This window comes from Pongo pygmaeus, chromosome 18 (genome assembly GCF_028885625.2).
Source record: "Pongo pygmaeus isolate AG05252 chromosome 18, NHGRI_mPonPyg2-v2.0_pri, whole genome shotgun sequence".
NCBI lineage: Eukaryota > Metazoa > Chordata > Mammalia > Primates > Hominidae > Pongo > Pongo pygmaeus.
In genome coordinates, this window is record NC_072391.2 from 85,904,949 (window position 1) to 85,922,580 (window position 17,632).

The following is a 17,632-nucleotide window of genomic DNA, read 5'->3' on the forward strand; positions in this document are numbered from 1 at the left end:
GTTCCTCCTCACTCCCTCGGCATGTCACCTCCTTCCCTCTGAGACTCCAGCCACTCCACCTGCTGCTTGTCACTGAGTGACTGAACCCTGGATTCAGTTCCAAGGGTAGTTGAAGGAAGTGATGAGCACCTCATGTGGGCACACGGAGGCCGGGGGCAGCTGTTTGTGCAGAGACGGGCACAGACTGCCCTCCCCAGAAAGACACCTGTGCTGTGTCCGCCCCTCACCCCTCAAGCACTTGCAGCGTGCAGCTCCTGCTCCTGCGGGGCTGCTGCGGTCGGGTGGGATGGCTCCCTTTATGTTTCCTAACAGTGATGCCCAGTATTCCGCTCCATGTTGACTTCTTTCTTCTTACAATGGTAGGTTTTAAAAAAAGCAACTATCCGAAAAGAACAGGAGCCTGATTTTGAAGAGAAAAGGTTTACGGTGACCATTGGCGAAGATGAACGGGAATTTGACAAAGAAAATGAAGTTTTTCGAGATTGGAATTCTCGGATCCCGAGAGATGTCAGAGACACAGTGTAAGGAATGGCCCTGCCTGCCGCTCCGTTTCCTTCCTGCGTGCGGCCACGCTCCGGAGAGCAGCCATGTGCAGGGCCCCAGGGTGCGCTCGGCTGAGGCCCAGCCCCACTCGCTGGAGTTGCAGTGATGTTCCTGAGAGCATTTAGGGACGGTTCTCAGAGCTCATCTCAGTTTTTTGCTTCTCGGAAGGAAGCATTACGGCTCTGTGCCGTGGGCCTTGACTGACAGCACTCACACCGTTGTGGTTCCTGAGCTCTGAGAGTTTTTGCAGCTGTCCTTGAGGCCTCTAGAGCCCCACAAGTCTGTGTTTCTGGCTCCTCACCGCTGCCCACATTACCCAGGAGCCAGGAAATGTGTGGAGGTTGCCACAAGCCAGGAGCACAACAGCTGCGGCCTCTGCTTTGTCAGGGCTGTTCTGCCTTCACTGCTTCTCCTCCAGGGCATTGATGGCTGGTTTTTGTTTTTTTTTTTTTTTTTTTTTTCCTGAGACGGAGTCTTGCTCTGTCGCCCAAGCTGGAGTGCAGTGGCACAATCTTGGCTCACTGCAACCTCCGCCTCCCTGGGTTGAAGTGATTCTCCTGCTTCAGCCTCCTGAGTAGCTGGGACTACAGGTGTGTGCTACCATACCCAACTCATTTTTGTATTTTTAGTAGAGATGGGTTTCACCATGTTGGCCAGGATGGTCTCGAACTCCTGACCTCAAGTGATCCACCCACCTCTGCCTCCCAGAGTACTGGGATTACAGGCGTGACCCACTGCACCCAGCCCATTTATGCCTGGTCTTTAAAAATCCTGTCTTACAGAAGAAGTGCCTGGGTTGAAGGGTGGAAGTCAGATTTTGGGGGATTGCGTGGCATACAAAGTGCTGTTTTCCTCTGTGGATGGCACGGTGAGGTTCAGGGCGGGGAACTGGATTATAATTCGGTCAGATCTGAATTGGCGCTCCATTATGCTGAGGCTTTAGCAGCCTGTACATTTCTGGAGGGAAATGTATGAGGGAATCATAATCACTATGATCTCTATCTGGAGTGACAATAAATGGTGCACAACAAAGGAAGGCGTGCAGGGCTTGCACTCCAGGATTCGGTCCTGTCGACTTGGCCCTGCAAGGCCCTTCTCAAGGCCTTCTTGCTGCGAGCAGGCTTCCCTGGGCTTTCTGTGTGCGGAAGTTGGGGGAGGAAGCCCCAGTGGCCCACACCTGCCCCAGCAAGTGAGAGCTTAGGGGTTGAAGGGATAGGTATTTAAAGACTTGGTTAACATGTACATTTTCTAATTAAATTTCGTGTGGAATGTCAGATCACAGAAAGGAGCATTTGAGTCAGAACTCTGCAGGATCACCGGGGGTGTCTCCTGAAGCCCTGGAGGCCTCCGTGTTTTTTTGTTAGTTGTGGATATCATCTTTCCTTCCCCAGAGCTCGTGTGCACAGAGGTCTCTATAAATATGTGTGGGGAAGGATGGATTTTAGAACCTGGATGTGATCGTTGACACTCTATTTCTAGTTTCCCTGGTGGGAACAGGGACCAGAAACTGCCTGCTTGGAAGTGGTTCGGCAGGTCTCTGAGGTTTTTTGGAGTGCCCTCTGTGTGTGTTTTGCCTGTCAGTGTTGGTTACAGAAACAGGTGTCTCCCATCCTGGCACCAGGTGACAGAAGCTGGCTTCTAGCTCCCTAGCTTCTCTCCCAGGAGCCGGTATCTACACTGCAGGACCCCCAAATGTTAAAGCCTCAGCAGTCAGGGCTGAAAGGTTTTCACTGGTGTCTGAGAGCCAGGTTTTTCTGTATTTTTTATTTTGTTTGTTTTTATAGAGTAGCCTCTGTATGTTAACAGTTAACCTGAGGCCTTTTGTGCCAGGCCCTCCCCAAGACCTGATGAGTCAGGACCTCTGGGAACAGGGTCAGGGTGCATGTGTCACAGTAGCGAGGTGCCCTGGCTGTTTCTGATAGACACAGTGGAAAGAACTGTCAGGGTTCTGCCAGGAGGGTGGAGACCCCCTATGATTGTCACAAAGAGCATCTAAGGGAAAGGTGGGTCCACCAGGTAGGTGACTGCAGAGGAAAACAGTGAGTGGAGGGAGCCAGTGCAGCTGGGCTGCTGAGACCCAGAGGGAAGGAAGGAGCTGCACTGCAAGTGCAGGTGTCCTGGTGCGTGCTGTTGGCAGGAGTGGGTCCCCTTGTCACCCAGCCTTCTCAGTCCTACCTGTGCCAGCTGCAGGTTGGGCCTCACCTGGAACAGCTGGCAAAGCAGGCCGCAGCTTGTAGGGTGTGCAGGAGGGTGGCTGGCAGCCCACTTGGCAGTCAGGCTCCAGGGCCTTAATGGCACAGAAGAGGCCAAGCCAGCAGCACTCAACGTGTTGCAATCCTGCTGCATGACAGGCTTTGCATACGGTGCTCCTGACCTGTTTTGGGTCACAGCAGGCTGAGGTCAGGGCCATGTCCCTGCCACACAGGTGAGGAGAGTGCAACCTGGATTCATAGCTGTGACCTCCTGGTGTGGTGCCTCAACCTCAGCCACATCTGCCCCCGGCAGCATGTGAAAGGTCAGATTCTTAGCCCAACGCTAGACAGACTGAGTCTGAAACTCCAGAGAGAGCCCAGGCCAGTGGTTTGTTTTTAACAAGCCCTCCAGGTAATTCTGATGCATATTAAAGTTTGAGAATCATTGATTTTAAGTAATTCCAGGGACGTAAGTTCTCGAAAGATACCACGTTATTTTATTTCCTAATGTTGAGGGTTTTCTGTTGGTTTTTTGAGATGAGGTCTTGCTGTGTTGCTCAGGCTGGTCTCCAACTCCTGGACTCAAGCAATCCTCGCGCCTGAGCCTCCTAAGTTGGTGGGAATATAGACGTTAGCCACCTGATGTTGAGTTTTGCAAATAATTGTCTCATAGAAGCACCTTCATGCAGGCAGGTTTTGCTTACTACAGGATGGAGCTCTAGGCACTTCATTGTAGAACCAGTGGAATATGAGGCCTGTTCGAGAAGTCTTGAGGAAATAAAGGACAAGAAAATTGTTGTTCCTTTTTTTTTTTTTTTTTTTTTTTTGGAGATGGAGTCTCACTCTGTTGCCTAGGCTAGAGTGCAGTGGTGCGATCTTGGCTCACTGTAAGCTCCGCTTCCTGGGTTCACGCCATTGTCCTGCCTCAGCCTCTTGAGTAGCTGGGACTAACAGGTGCCCACCACCACGCCCAGCCAATTTTTTGTATTTTTAGTAGACGGGGTTTCACCATGTTAGCCAGGATGGTCTTGATCTCCCGACCTCGTGATCCGCCGGCCTTGGCCTCCCAAAGTGCTGGGATTACAGGCGTGAGCCACCGCGCCCAGCCCCATCTCTTAAAATAATAATAATAATAATAATACTTTGCTAGACAGATGCACCCTGATTCACAGCTTTAAATATTCCTTTTCTACCACCTCAAGCACTTTGTTCAGCTACCATCTGACATATAAAACCTCACATATTGGCTGGATACAGTAGCTAGTAATGCCTATAATCCTAGTGTTTTGGGAGGTCGAGGCTGGCAGATCAGTTGAGCTCGGGAGTTGAAGACCAGTCTGGACAACATGGCAAAACCCCATCTCTACAAAATATACAAAAATTAGTTGGGCATGGTGACACACACCTGTAGTCCCAGCTACTCAAGAGGCTGAGGTGGGAGAATCTCTTGAGCACGAGAGGTGGAGGTTGCAGCAACTGAGATCGTGCCACTGCACTCCAGCCTAGGTGACAGAGTGAGACTCTTTGTCCAAAAAAAAAAAAAAAAAGTTCTCACATATGTAAGACATTAAGAAATGAAATGACGGCCGGGCGTGGTGGCTCACGCCTATAATCCCAGCACTCTGGGAGGCCAAGGCGGGCAGATCACGAGGTCAGGAGATCGAGACCATTCTGGCTAACATGGTGAAACCCCATCTCTACTAAAAATACAAAAAATTAGCCGGGCGTGGTGGCGGGCGCCTGTAGTCCCAGCTACTCGGGAGGCTGAGGCGGGAGAATGGCGTGAACCCGGGAGGCAGAGCTTGCAGTGAGCCGAGATCGCGCCACTGCACTCCAGCCTGGGCGACAGAGCGGGACTCCATCTCAAAAAAAAAAAAAGAAATGTCATCTCTGCATAGGGCTACTGGAGATCCTGTGCCCAGAATATTCTAGAAGTCTAATAGGGACATGTGACCCAAAAGACACAAGGGCCTCTAGTGTGCACAGGATGTCACCTGTGAGAAATGCGGTCATCAGTAGTAGCCCCACCGTGAACAGAGTTTCTGATTAAATCAGAGTCAGGCTGTCAGGCCATGGCCAGGGCCACGGACTGGGCCCCTGCCAACTCCCCATACGCCCCTAGCACAGAAAGTGGTGCGGTGCCAGTGTATTAGAGGCGGAGGTGCAGGCTGCTGTTCTTTGGAGTAGGATGTCAGGCTGGGATACAGAGGAACCAGAACAGTAATTTTCAAAAAGCACACTCCCTTTCGTCAGGTAACAGGTCTACCAGATGCTGGTCGGGCACCTCCTTTGTCCCAGATGCTTAACTGAGAGAGCACAAGTGGATTTTACCTGGGATTTGTTGGTGCCCTGTAGGGAAGCCCCCTGAGTGAGCAGGGAGGGAGGGTTGGGCTATCTGGAGAGTAAGACAGGGCCTGCTCCACATGGGTAAGCCCACAGTCCCACAGACTCTGAGGGCAGATGGCTGTATGGGTGCCCAGGCATTGCCTGTGGCCTCTGCATGCCTTTGGGGACCTCATCCCCTGCCTTCACTTTCAGTGGCCAGTGTTGCAACAGGAAGGTGGGCAACAGGCAGGTGGGCACCAGGCAGACCATGCTGGGTTGGGGTGAGGGCAAGAGGCAGCAGGGGGCTGCATCGCTGCTCCCTTTGTGAGCTGCCTGGGACCCTCCTTTTCACCTTGGGTCTCTGCAGCAAGCAGGGGCACGTGAGCATCTGACTCCCAGCCTTTGCAGAGCACAGCCTCTCTCCACCTGGGTTGCGGTCAGCACGATTTCAACCTGAATTTTGCAAATGCAAGTTGCATTTCATTGTGTAATATTGCATAATCCCTAGATTAAAAGTGAATAGTGTTAGACATTTTAGAACTTTTTCCTAGTACTTTTTGAGCTCCGGTTTCCTTGTCACTGAAATGAAATGGTTAAACAAAGTGATCTCGAAGCTCCAAACTTCTGTCTTACATGTTCTCTAATTACTCGACTTTTCACCTGCCATGCCTCTCCCTGGTGGCAAGAAACCACCTGCCCCTGATGGGCATGTCCAATGGTTCCCCTCGGCCAGGACCTCGGGTTCTCCTCTCCAGCGAGGAGTAGGTCCACTCCACGTGCCAGTGCTGAGTCTGACGGTGCCCAGACCTCTGGGGACGCGGGGCCTCTGGAGTGCAGAATCCATGTGTGTGCACACGACACTGTTAGTGTTGGCTGGTTAAGTGGTGACTGCAGAACGAGGCGCGAGCCTCCCAGTTGCTGCGAGCCAGCTTTGCCCAACCTTGCTTGACCACAGAACCCTTTTCTCAAAAGACCCATTGACATTTTGGGTTCCCTAAAACAGTTTGGGAAGAGTTTGTGCAGACCATGATACTGCCCAGTAGCATTTATTTTTCAATCGAATTCAACACCTTCCAAATTCATTTCAAGAGTGTTTCAGAATTTTTCAAGATGGTGCTGAGGAGTCCGTTGTTGGCATGGTTGCAGTTCCTGGTGGCATGTTGTGTTGACACATTGTCTAGAACGCATGCTGCGGAGCAGATGGTTCCGAGGCAGCCACGCTGAGGAAACGCTGTGTGCCTCATTCCTGTCCGCTCACCCACGACTTCCAGAAAGCCTGCAGGAAAGAGGCCTTTTCATTTTGCTTAAGTACAGTTTCCCAAAAACAAATTTGCGGGCACAGTCCTCTTGTCAGAGAACACACGCCTCACACTCATTTTGGGAAAGGCTTTTCTACCCTCCTGGGCTCACGCAATCAGCCTCAGCCCGGCGAGTAGTTGGGGGCCACAGCTGTGCGCCACCAGACCTGGCTAATGTTGTATTTTTTGTAGAGACGATGTCTCGCATGCTGTCCAGGCTTCCTCTTCGTTTTCATGTAGCATGATGTCATATTGCCACAGTTCTCTACAAATGTTGCCTGAGTGTTACAATTCAGTGTGGTTTGAGTAGTGTGCACATTAGATTGAATGATGTCCAACTGATGGGAACGGACTGAAGCTGTGTCCTTTGAGCCAGTTCTAGGCCATGTGGAGAGTTGAGGAGGCCTCGAGGGTGTTCGTAGCCACGCATCGCTGGAGCTACCTCAAGCCATGATGCCTCAGGTTCCCACCCAGTCTACCCGAAGCAAAGGGTTGGCCTGGGGCTGAGACATACCCTGGAGGGGCCTCCAGGGACCTCCTGTTGCTAGTGTACACTTTGTTTCCTCTGCTTCGCAGGCAAGGAGATGCAGAGTTGTGGGCCCCGCCCGGAGTTTAGAGCAGACCCCCCGACCCTGTGCGCAGGGGGGAAGAGAGCCTGACCTTCCCAGCAGCTAGACAGTTGTCCCCTCCCTGTTCAATGAATCCCCTCTGTCCCTGAGATGCCACCTCTCTGGGCGTGCCTGGGTCTGTGTCTGGACCTCCTGCCTCCTCCTGGCCGCCAGTTTTCATGTGCTGCGGTGGTACTGGCTTAATTAACAGGCTTTTTAGGATGTTTAACGTCTCAGAGGGCGTGTCTGGCGTGTCTTTTCATTTCCAGGGTTTTCTTGGCCGCTCTTGGGGTGCGATTTTCATGTGAACGGTGTCAGCTTGTCTGGCTCCGTAAAGAAGCTCATTGGTGTTTTTGCTGGGGTTGTGTTAAATTTATCAGTCAGTGTAGGAAGGACTGACTTGTGGGCTATTCCAAGCTGCCCTGTCCCAGTGCAAGAGTTTTCTCCCCATTTATTCACGCACGCTTCATGTCAAGCGTCTCCCCATTTATTCACACGCTTCATGTCAGGCGTCTCCCCATTTATTCACGCAGCTTCATGTCTCTCAGGCATCTCCCCATTTATTCACACACGCTTTGTGTCTCTCAGGAATCAGCTCTGCACATTTCTGGTGAAATGTGTTGATATTTTATTCCTAAGTATTATTTTCTTCTTTCTTGCTATTGTAAATGCAGTTTTCTCCACTCTGCCTCCTAACTGGTTGTAATCTGTGTCTGTGAAGACACTGATTTCTATGTTAATTTTTTTATCTTCTGCCTTTCCAAGTTTCTTTTTTGTTTATTTGAATTGGCTTTATCCAGTTTCTGGGTTTTTCATATCATTTTGCAAATTTGAGCTCATTTTGCTCCTTGTTTTCGTGTTCTTGTGCCTGTAGTGGGCTCCCCTTGTCCAGTCAGGGGGTGCCTCCACACAGGGACAGGTGGTTGCAGAGACTCCTGGGGGAGCTCCTCCTATTCCCCAGTGAGAAAGGTGCTGACTTTAGTTCCAAAGTGTGTCAGTATATTTTTATCATGCTGAAGTGTCACTTCCTATTTTCTTTTCTTTTTTTTTTTTTTCTTATTTAATTTTTGAGACGGAGTTTCACTCTTGTTGCACAGGCCAGAGTGCAATGGCACAATCTTGGCTCATGGCAACCTCAGCCTCCTGGGTTCAAGTGATTCTCCTGCCTCCTGAGTAGCTGGGATTACAGGCGCCTGCCACCACACCCAACTAATTTTGTATTTTTAGTAGAGACAGGGTTTCTCCATGTTGGTCAGGCTGGTCTCAAACTCCTGACCTCAGGTGATCCACCTGCCTCGGCCTCCCACGGTGCTGGGATTATAGGCATGAGCCACTGCACGTGGCCCTCACTTCCTATTTTCTTGAGTATTTTTATGAAAAAGTCTATTGAATTTTTGTCAGATGTTTTTGTCATCTGTGAATAGAACCCTTTGACTTTTGGCCTGCTCTTAAATGTAGTTTGTGAACGGATTTCCTAACCTTGAGCTAACCTTGCGCTCCTGGAGTAAACCCCACTGAGTCACGGTCTGTTACTTTCTGTCCTTAATGTTTCCTGTGGTCTGTTTACACCAGTATTCCTAAGTGATGAGAGTTCTTTTTCATTGGCCCTTTCAGACTCGAGCCTTACGCGGACCCTTATTATGACTATGAAATTGAGCGGTTTTGGCGTGGCGGACAGTATGAGAATTTCAGGGTGCAGTATACAGAAACAGAGTCGTATCATAATTACCGAGTAAGTATGACTTCAGTATCCACATATGAACTTCATGATCTGTTCATTCAAGTTATCCCTTTTTATTTATAGTAAAAAATATAGGGCTTTATATGAGCTTATAGAGTCAGCACAATGTACCAATTTCAAAACCAAATTGATTGTTATGGAGAACTAATTTAGAGCCAGCAATTAAATTAATGGTCATTTGAACAAAGACTTGCCTGAAAACTGGTTCTTGCTATGGTTTTGTTTTTTTGTGTGGTGTTTGTTTGTTTGTTTGTTTTTTGAGATAGGGTCTCACTCTGTCACCCAGGCTGGAGTGCAAATGGTGCAATCTCGGCTCACTGCAACCTCTACCTCCTAGGTTCAAATGATTCTCCAACCTTAGCCTCCCGAGTAGTTGGGACCACATGCATGCACCACCATGCCCAGCTAATTTTTTTGTATTTTTTTTGTAGAGACGGGGTTTTACCATGTTGTCCAGGCTGGTTTCGAACTCCTGAGTTCAAGCAATCTGCCTGCCTTAGCCTCCCAGAGTGCTGGGATTAAAGACATGAGCCACTGCGCCCGACCTGGGTTGTTTGTTTTGGAGACGGAGTTTAACTCTGTCACCCAGGCTGGAGTTCAGTGGCGTGATCTCACCTCACTGCAACCTCTGCCTCCCAGATTCAAGCAGTTCTCCTGCCTCAGCCTCCTGAGTAGCTGGGATTCAGGAGGCCATCTACTGAATCCCATCACAGCTGGCTGATTTTTTGTATTTTTAGTAGAGACAGGGTTTTGCCATGTTGGTCAGGCTGGTCTCAAACTCCCGACCTCAGGTGATCTGCCTGCCTCGGCCTCCCAAAGTGCTGGGATTATAGGCGTGAGCCACTGTGCCTAGCTCGGCCTGGTTTTGAAAATGAGATTTGCCAGTATGCTTACTGATGCCTGTGTCCAGGGGTGCCTGCGTCTCCCTGCTCGGGCGTGTCACTCTTCCCCGCCCCTCAGTGATCCCGTTTAGGATGCGGCGCCTGTTCTCATCTACTTCAGCCAGCTTGTTAAGTCTGTTCCTGCGGGGCTGCTGCACCTCGCTGCTCTCATGGAAGACTGGTCCGTACTGAGATTTCCTCCGTGGAAATCTCCCTGGTCTGAGCCTCAGAGTTTAGCGTATTGATGAATTATGTGCTTCAGATTGTGAGTTCCTCATCTTAGCTGTTAGGGTGATTTGATGAAGTTGCCCCAGGGAAGGGTCAGTTAGAAGCTGCTGTGTAGTTCCTGTTCTGTGACTGCGGCGACAGTCATGAGCTTTGAGGACCAGGTGTGGCTGTCTCCTCAGGAGCCCATCAGGGTGAGCTCACAGAGGGAAGAGGGCCCCATCGTGCCGGAAAAGTCCCCCTGCTCGATGCTCTTGTGCCCCGTCTCTCCATAGAGCAGCTTCCTCATTGCAGGTGGGCTGCAGGGTCCTGCTGCTTACCCCTGGGCAGGGTACCCTGGAAGGTGGGAGAAAGCCCCAGGATCCCTTTCCACTGCGTTCCTCTCTGCTGTGTCCGAGGGAGGGGCAGCAGGGAGGCTCGGGGTGCACCCTGCATCTCCCCAGCAGAGGCCTCAAGCCTGAAACCCATCAGGTGCGTTGTGATTGGACTTTATTCAGTTTTAACCTTGAATATTAGAGCAAATGAATGAGTAAGAGCAGAGGAAAAGTTGGAAAGGGCATCCGAGGATTGTACTAGAAGAACAGAAGCAGCCTTTTGGGTGCCCACTCTGCTCCAAAGGCAGGGCATGTGCTCTGCTGTGGCTGCACCCACCCGGGACAAGCCTGGAACTCCCGTCTCTGGATGGACAAATGGACTTGCCCAGGCCACACGGCCGAAGGCCGTCTGTGCCAACGACACTGGGCTGTGACTGCAGAATTGCTGCCCTGAGTTAGTCTAGAATTGGCGGTTGGGATGATTTCACTCCTAGTTTGTGTTTGCTCTAATTTGGCATCTGACCCGGTTTTTAACATTGTGTTTTAAGGAGAGAGCTGGGAATGAGATCCCCACTTGAGGGTGCTCCCTGATCCTGCTTCTCTCTTGCCATCTCCTCTGTACTCCACCGCACAGAGTTCAATCATAGTCGGGAGCACTTGGCATTTTGTGTGTAGGTCTGTGGGGTACAGGTGTGATTTTGTGACACAGACAGATCACGTGGTGTTGGAGCCAAGGCTTTCAGTGCCTCTGTCACCCAAATAACGCACGGTGTCCCCATGTGTTTGGCTTTTTAACAAAGGAAAGGGAGCGGGAGCGAGAGAGAGAGAACAGACAGCGCGAGCGCGAGCGGGAGCGGGAGCGGGACCGAGAGCGGGAGCGCCGGCAGAGGGAGCGCGAGCGAGAGCGGGAGCGCGAGCGCGACAAGGAGCGGCAGCGGAGGAAGGAGGAGTGGGAGCGTGAGCGAGCCAAGCGGGACGAGAAGGACCGGCAGCACCGTGACCGCGACCGGGAGAAGGAGCGGGAGAAGGAGAAGGGGAAGCCCAAGCCCCGCTCCCCGCAGCCACCAAGGTAGACCCTGCTTCCTGAAGCCCAGGGGTGTGTGGGAGGTCCGGCATGCAGCTCTGTACCTAGTCCCCTCGGCCCGCGCTTCCCCTCTGCGGCCCATAGCTCTGGAGCCCAGGGGACCAGTGCAGGCCCACGGCCCGAGCCCATAGTTCCAAACCCACAGCTCTCCAATGCAGGGCCTTTCTGTAAAACTCCCAAGGCCGTGACATCTGCCCTGAGCTCCTGGGAGGCTCTTCTCATTCTAGAGGATCTCACTGATGTGAAAATGCTTACAGTCCACCTGCAAACATCGGTGTGTTTTAATAGGCGCTGCCCTTGTATACCACGCACGGTGTGTAACTCACACCCTGGGCACCATGTTACTGTTCTCAGGAGAGTTCTGAATTCCAAAGCACGCCTGGCCCCCAGAGCTTGGGACTGGGCTCAGGTGCTGTGGGGCGTCCGTGTTGCTGGCTGGGGTGAGGCACTCTAGCAGCCAGCATGCAGGGGAGGGCCGGGCGGGCTGCTGTTTTTCCTTTGTGGAGTGGGTGCCTTGGGTGCAGAATGATCCTTGCTGCCAGCTGCTGGGGGCACAGCCAAGACCCGTGAGACAGGCAGGCGCTGGGGCTCAGGACAGCCCTTTTTTTCTCTCAAATATACTTGACTGTTAGAGCAGAATGGATGGGCCTCAGTGGACATTAGAGTACTGGATGATGTTTTTGGTGGGTGTTTTTTACAACTTTATTGAAATATAATTAATGTACGCTGCAACATACCCATGTAAAGTGTACAATCAGTGGTTTCTAGAATATTCAGAGTTGTGCAGCCGTCATCGCAATCAACATGAGAGCACTTTTGCCCCCTAAAGTGAAACCTTGCGGTGGCTCACACTTGTACCTTGCACGTTGGGAGGCTGAGGCAGGTGGATTGCTTGAAGCCAGGAGTTTGAGACCCACCTGGGTAGCAAAGCAAGACTCCATCCCTATAAAAAAAATAAATAAATAAAAATTAGCTGGGCGAGGTCCCAGCTACTTGGGAGGCCAAGGCAGGAGGATTACAGGATCGCCCAGGTGTTGGAGGCTGCCATGAGCTACAATCGCATGGCTGCACTCCAGCCTGGATGACACAGTGAGACCCTGTATCTAAAAAAAAAAAAAAATTAAAAATTGTTTAAAAAAAATCTAGGCTGGGCACAGTGGCTCACTCTTGTAATGTCAGCACTTTGGGCGGCCAGGGTGGACAGATTGCTTGAGCTCAGGAGTTGAGATCAGCCTGGGCAACATGGCAAAATCCCGTCTCTACAAAAGAATAGAAAATATTAGCAGGGCGTGGTAGTGCACTACTGTGGTCCCAGCTACTCGGGAGGATGGCTTAAGCCCAGAGGGTTGAGGTTGCAGTGAGCCGAGATTGCACTGCTGTGCTCTAGCCTGGGTAGTAGAGCAAAATTCTGTCTCAAAATAAAGAGAAGAAACATTGTGCCTATTAGCAGTCACTTTCCATTTTCCCCACACTTCCCAGTCTCTTAGCAGCTTTGTGTCTCTAGGAACCTGCCCATTGAGAACACTTTGTAGAAACAGAAGTGTGCAATACACGGCCTCTTCTAACTGGCCTCTTCCACTTTGAACGTTTTCAACATTTGTCCACGTTGTAGCGTGGGTCAGTGCTTTATTCCTCCATGGATGCACCGCATTGCATTTCTCTGTCTGTTGATGGATGTTGGGTTGTTTCCACCTTTTGGCTGTTGTGGATATGAATTTGTGTGCAAGTTTTTGTGTGGACATAGGTTTTCATTTTTCTTGAGCATATACCTCAGTGTGGAATTGCTAGATCATGTGGTCACTCTGTGTTTAGCTATTTGAGAAACCCCCAAACTGTTGTGCACAGCAGCTGCACCTTTTACATTCCCGCTGGCCGCGTAGGAGGGCGCCATCTCTCCACATCCTTGTCTACACTTGATGTGGTCCGTCTTGTTGATGACAGCTGTCTTGGTGGGTGTGACATCTCCCTGCCGTTGAGATTTGTATTTCTCTGATGATGGATGATAATGAGAGCATCTTCTTCTGTGCTTATCGACCATTTGTGTATCTTCTTTGGAGAAACGCCTATTCAGATCCTTTGCTCATTTTTTGTTTTTTATTATTTAGTGGTAAGAGTCCTTTATGTATTCCAGATACAAGTCCCTTATCACGTTGATGATGTGCAGTTCTAATTAATGTTTTCTATTTTATTGCTTATGGTTTTGGTGTCATGTAAGATACCATTGACTAATACAGGGTCATAAAGATTTACTACCGTGTTCTCTTGTAAGAGTTTTATAGTTTTAGCTCTTACACATAGGTCTTTGATCCAGGCTGAGACCCTGTCTCAAAAAAAGGCGGCGGGGGGGGGGGTCGATGAGAGCATGAACTTTGCTCCGTCTCAGGGTTGGTTTGTGTCAGCGTCCCCGTGGGGGTGAAACGCAAGGAGGGATCAAGGCAGTTCCTTATTGGGAAACAGCCCGAGACCCTTCCAGGGCCGTGGCCTGCAGGACTTCCCAGTCAGGAGTCTGTACTTCCAACCCAGGGTTGTTGTTTGACTTGGCTCTCATAAAAATCCACATTTGGGCCTACACCTTCCAGTAACACTGGACTCTGCTGGACCTGCAGGCGTGGGCAGCTTCGTGGCTGGAGCCACGCAGTGGCCACACTTGGAGGGGCCACAAGTCTCATGCTCCCCTCAGAGACCTGGCAGCCATCAGGACCTGCGACTGTAGCTCTGGAAGGATTTGCTTTCCACCACGGGACAAAAACAAGCCCCTTGTCCTCATCATCTTGTCCATGTGGCTGGACGACACCCGCTCTTGTGTACAGTGGAACACAAGTCGTCTACTCTTTTCTGAAAGTCAGCTCTCAAGCAGGACTTCACAGGCCTTTGTTTCAGGGTCTCTCATGGCTGTAGCTGCTGCTTAGCCGGTGGCAAGTGCCAGTTTTGACTGTTTTCATTCTCCAGCTCACAATGAATGGACTTCCTTAAATGTGCTGTATTTTGTCATACTTTCTTAACATTAGGCAAAGTAATCTTCTTAAAGAACATTCAGAATAAGTGACATATTTCAGATGTTTTTAATCCTTTTATGTTACAGTAATCTCTAAGTTATTTTGAAGTTTATATGGTCATCCAAATGGGGAAACTGGCATTGACCTTGACATTGTGCCGCCTTCTTCAGCCTTTCAAGCCCTTTTGGATAGAAGCCCTTCCCCTACAGCACACACAGTATTTTCAGTGTGGACTCAGCCTAAGGCTGCCTTCTCCCCTGGGACCCCACTGCAAAGGTGTGGCCCAGCACCCCGTGCACACACCCCCAGCCGCTTCCTCTGCCCAGACGGGCTGCCCCCACTTCCTCCATTCCGTCTGCCTGGACGGGCTGCCCCACCTCTTCTGTTCCCTCTGCCCAGATGGACTGCCCCCACCTCCTCCGTTCCCTCTGCCCAAACAGGCTGCCCCCACCTCCTCTGTTCTCTCTGCCTGGACAGGCTGCCCCCACCTCCTCTGTTCTCTGTGGCTTTTACGGGCTGCCCCCACCTCCTCCATTGCCTCTGCCTTTGACAGGCTGCCCCCACCTCCTCCGTTCCCTGTGCCCAGACAGGCTGCCCCCACCTCCTCCGTTCTCTCTGCCTTTTACGGGCTGCCCCCACCTCCTCCATTCCCTCTGCCTTTGACAGGCTGCCACCACCTCCTCCGTTCCCTCTGCCCGGACGGGCTGCCCCCACCTCCTCCGTTCCCTCTGCCCGGACGGGCTGCCCCCATCTCCTCCGTTCCCTCTGCCAGGACTGGCTGCCCCCATCTCCTCCGTTCCCTCTGCCCGGACGGGCTGCCTCCACCTCCTCCAGGGTTTTGCTCAGGTTCCTCTGCACAGGGAAGTCTCCCCATCCCCTCCTGCTTGCCAGCCTGCTTTCTTGTTCCTCATGGCCCTCAGTGCCCATCTGGAGCCCTCGCAGCAGGTGGTCCTGGGGCACCACCGTCTGCCCTGCTCCCCGTTGCAGCCTCTGTGCCTGTCCCAGAGTCCCGCACAGGTTGATGCTTACCCACATTTGGGGGTACTCACTTATATTTGGGGGTGCTGTCCTTGAGTTTTGAATTTGGTATCAGCTTGCATTTTTACGTGCATGTCATAATTGATTGTTACAGGGTTGCTAAAATTGCAGATTGATTTCTACAAACAGAACCAGCTCAGTCTGCTTTCTAGATTCACAAAATAGGGGTTTTCACACTGCCCAGATCCTTGGTTTTAGAAGCAGAGACATAGAAAGGCAGTGATATCCACGTGGAAGGTCACTGTGCTGTGTGGCTCTGGGTTTATGAGTCCGTCAGCATGTCCACTTTGGTGGCTTATGGGCACACGTGCCTGGCCACAGACCCCCTTCCCCAGCCCCTAGTCATGTATTCTGCCTGTTTCTAAGGAGCCGGGGGCTCTTCCCAGTCAGGAGTCGGTAATTCCAACTCAGGGATGTTTTCTGTGTACAAGAATGTACTTTTGGGGTACGTAGTAGAGGGCCGTCATGCCTAAGGTCACTGTGTTCCTGTGCTGTGGCCCGCGCGTTAGTGACTCGTGGAATGGGAGGGCAGATTCCCAACTGCCATGCCTCTCTGTCCTGTGTGCTCAGCCTCCCCAGATCCCAGGAGGCTTGGAGAGGGTAACTCTGCCAGCATGGCCACCAGACAGCAGGTTGTCATCGCCAGCCCCTGAGCCCTCAGCTTCACAGAGGAGTCTCACATTCAGGAAGGGACTGGGAGGTGCTCAGATATTCTCTGGCCTGAGCTGGGCTCACAGCTAGGGTTCAGGAAACTCTGTACTAAATTAGTTTTTCTTAAAATCAAACACAGCTGTTCTCACCAAACTGGGCCGAGCCGCTCTTCCCACCTGTTTCTGACCTGGTTCATTTCCCTTCTGCGAGGCTCACGTCCCTTTCTTTCCTTCCTGAAGTACTTGCCTGTGCTCCTGGGGCTGCCCTCAGCCCCTTCTGCGAGCTGCCAGCGGCAGGGCTGACGTTCTCTGCGTCGCTTGCCTGGATTCATTCAGCCGGCTTCCGGGTGCTGGGGAGTCCCCGGTCTTGGCTTCACTCACCTTTGCGGGAGCCCTGCCAGGCCCGCTACCTGCCTGGAGGACAAGGGTTTCCCCAGCGCAGAATTTCCAGCCAGTGCTCCTGCTTCCTTCTCCCTTATCAGCCAGAACTGGCCTGGCTGCCTTTTCAGGAGCAGCTGAATTCCCTTTGCAGTAATACACGTATTGAATGGGTGGGCCTTTGGCAGGTTGGGAGTTTGTAATCATTAGGTGGATAGAAAGAACTTTTCTCACCTAAACTGGAAGAAAATGACACAGTTTTACCCAGGGAGATCCATTTGGGAAGATTCTGCCTTCAGCTACCGAGCAAAACACGAATGAGGGGCTCTGCGGTATCTGGCACGGCTGCACCAGGGCTAGGCCTTGCATGGGGGCTACACCCTAGTGAAGCACAGTCACTTTTGTTTCGTCTAAAGCGCAGCCCAAGCTCGTTATAGCAGACACTTCACCACCCCGAGCTTCACGAGATGGGGCGCAGTCGTGCAGCGGGAGAAGCGAGATTCGCCACTGTTTGGGTGCCATGGGTGTCCTGGGTAGAGTTGAGGGCCTCCCCCGGGAAGGAGAATGCTGAGCCTTAATACGAAACACTGCCTTGAGCCATCTGATGGCCAGCCCTCTGTCCATGGGGGAGCCCTTTCTTTTCCTTATCTTTAACCTAATACCCCTCTTTCCTGAGGTTCTCTCTTAACTGCCTAAGCTGTTTGGCTCTGGGAGTTACTGGCTAGCTTGTCCCCGTCGGGATCTCTGGCAGGACTTCCTGACCAGCTCCCCCTGGACCTGCGGCTGGAGGCGGAGTTGTGCCCCTCTTCGTCCTGGTTTGCCTTTTGAGGCTTACACACTCCTCCATCTGGGCTGTTTTAAAATGATGAGAGCAGAACCTTTCAATCAGTTCTATCAAATGCATCTGTAGAGCTAAGGGGGCGGTCCGTTTTGTGAAACCTACTTCTAATCTTTATAGCTAGGCCGATGGGCGTGCTCACAGCCGAGGCACATTACGATGCTCTTTGGCTAGTCATTGTCATTAGAAATGTAAACGCTGACTGGGGACCTTCCAGCGGGAGCTGTCTGGGCTGCCTGCTGTCTCCAAGCTATTCAACTTCCAGGTTAACCTTTGCGGCTTTGGGTGCCCCTTCAGGGCTTGAGCTAGGCAGGCTTCTGCGGTGGGGTTGTGGGGTGGACCCCTGAGACGGGAAGCACTCGCCCCTCAGCACCTACTCACCCCGGGCTCTTCATTCTCACTCTTCCCTGGTAAGTTCCGGACACCGCAGTGTCCGCACCCCTTTCGCGGCCCATCCAGTGGGCACCTGCTTCCCGGGCCGCCGCTTCATGCTCAATTATTTGGGCTGAGCCCTCTCATCT

General features: G+C 51.7%; 1 protein-coding gene across 2 annotated transcripts in view; it reads left to right on the forward strand.

Moving 5' to 3' along the window:
• Positions 1-17,632, forward strand: part of ZC3H18 (zinc finger CCCH-type containing 18) — a 61,300-nt gene that overhangs the window by 26,985 nt on the left and 16,683 nt on the right. For both annotated transcript variants that reach the window (XM_054453070.2, XM_054453069.2), the window contains 3 exons: positions 364-521; positions 8,581-8,698; positions 10,928-11,196. In XM_054453070.2, the coding sequence (XP_054309045.1) occupies positions 364-521; positions 8,581-8,698; positions 10,928-11,196 (545 nt within the window). The remainder of the gene's footprint in view (positions 1-363; positions 522-8,580; positions 8,699-10,927; positions 11,197-17,632) is intronic.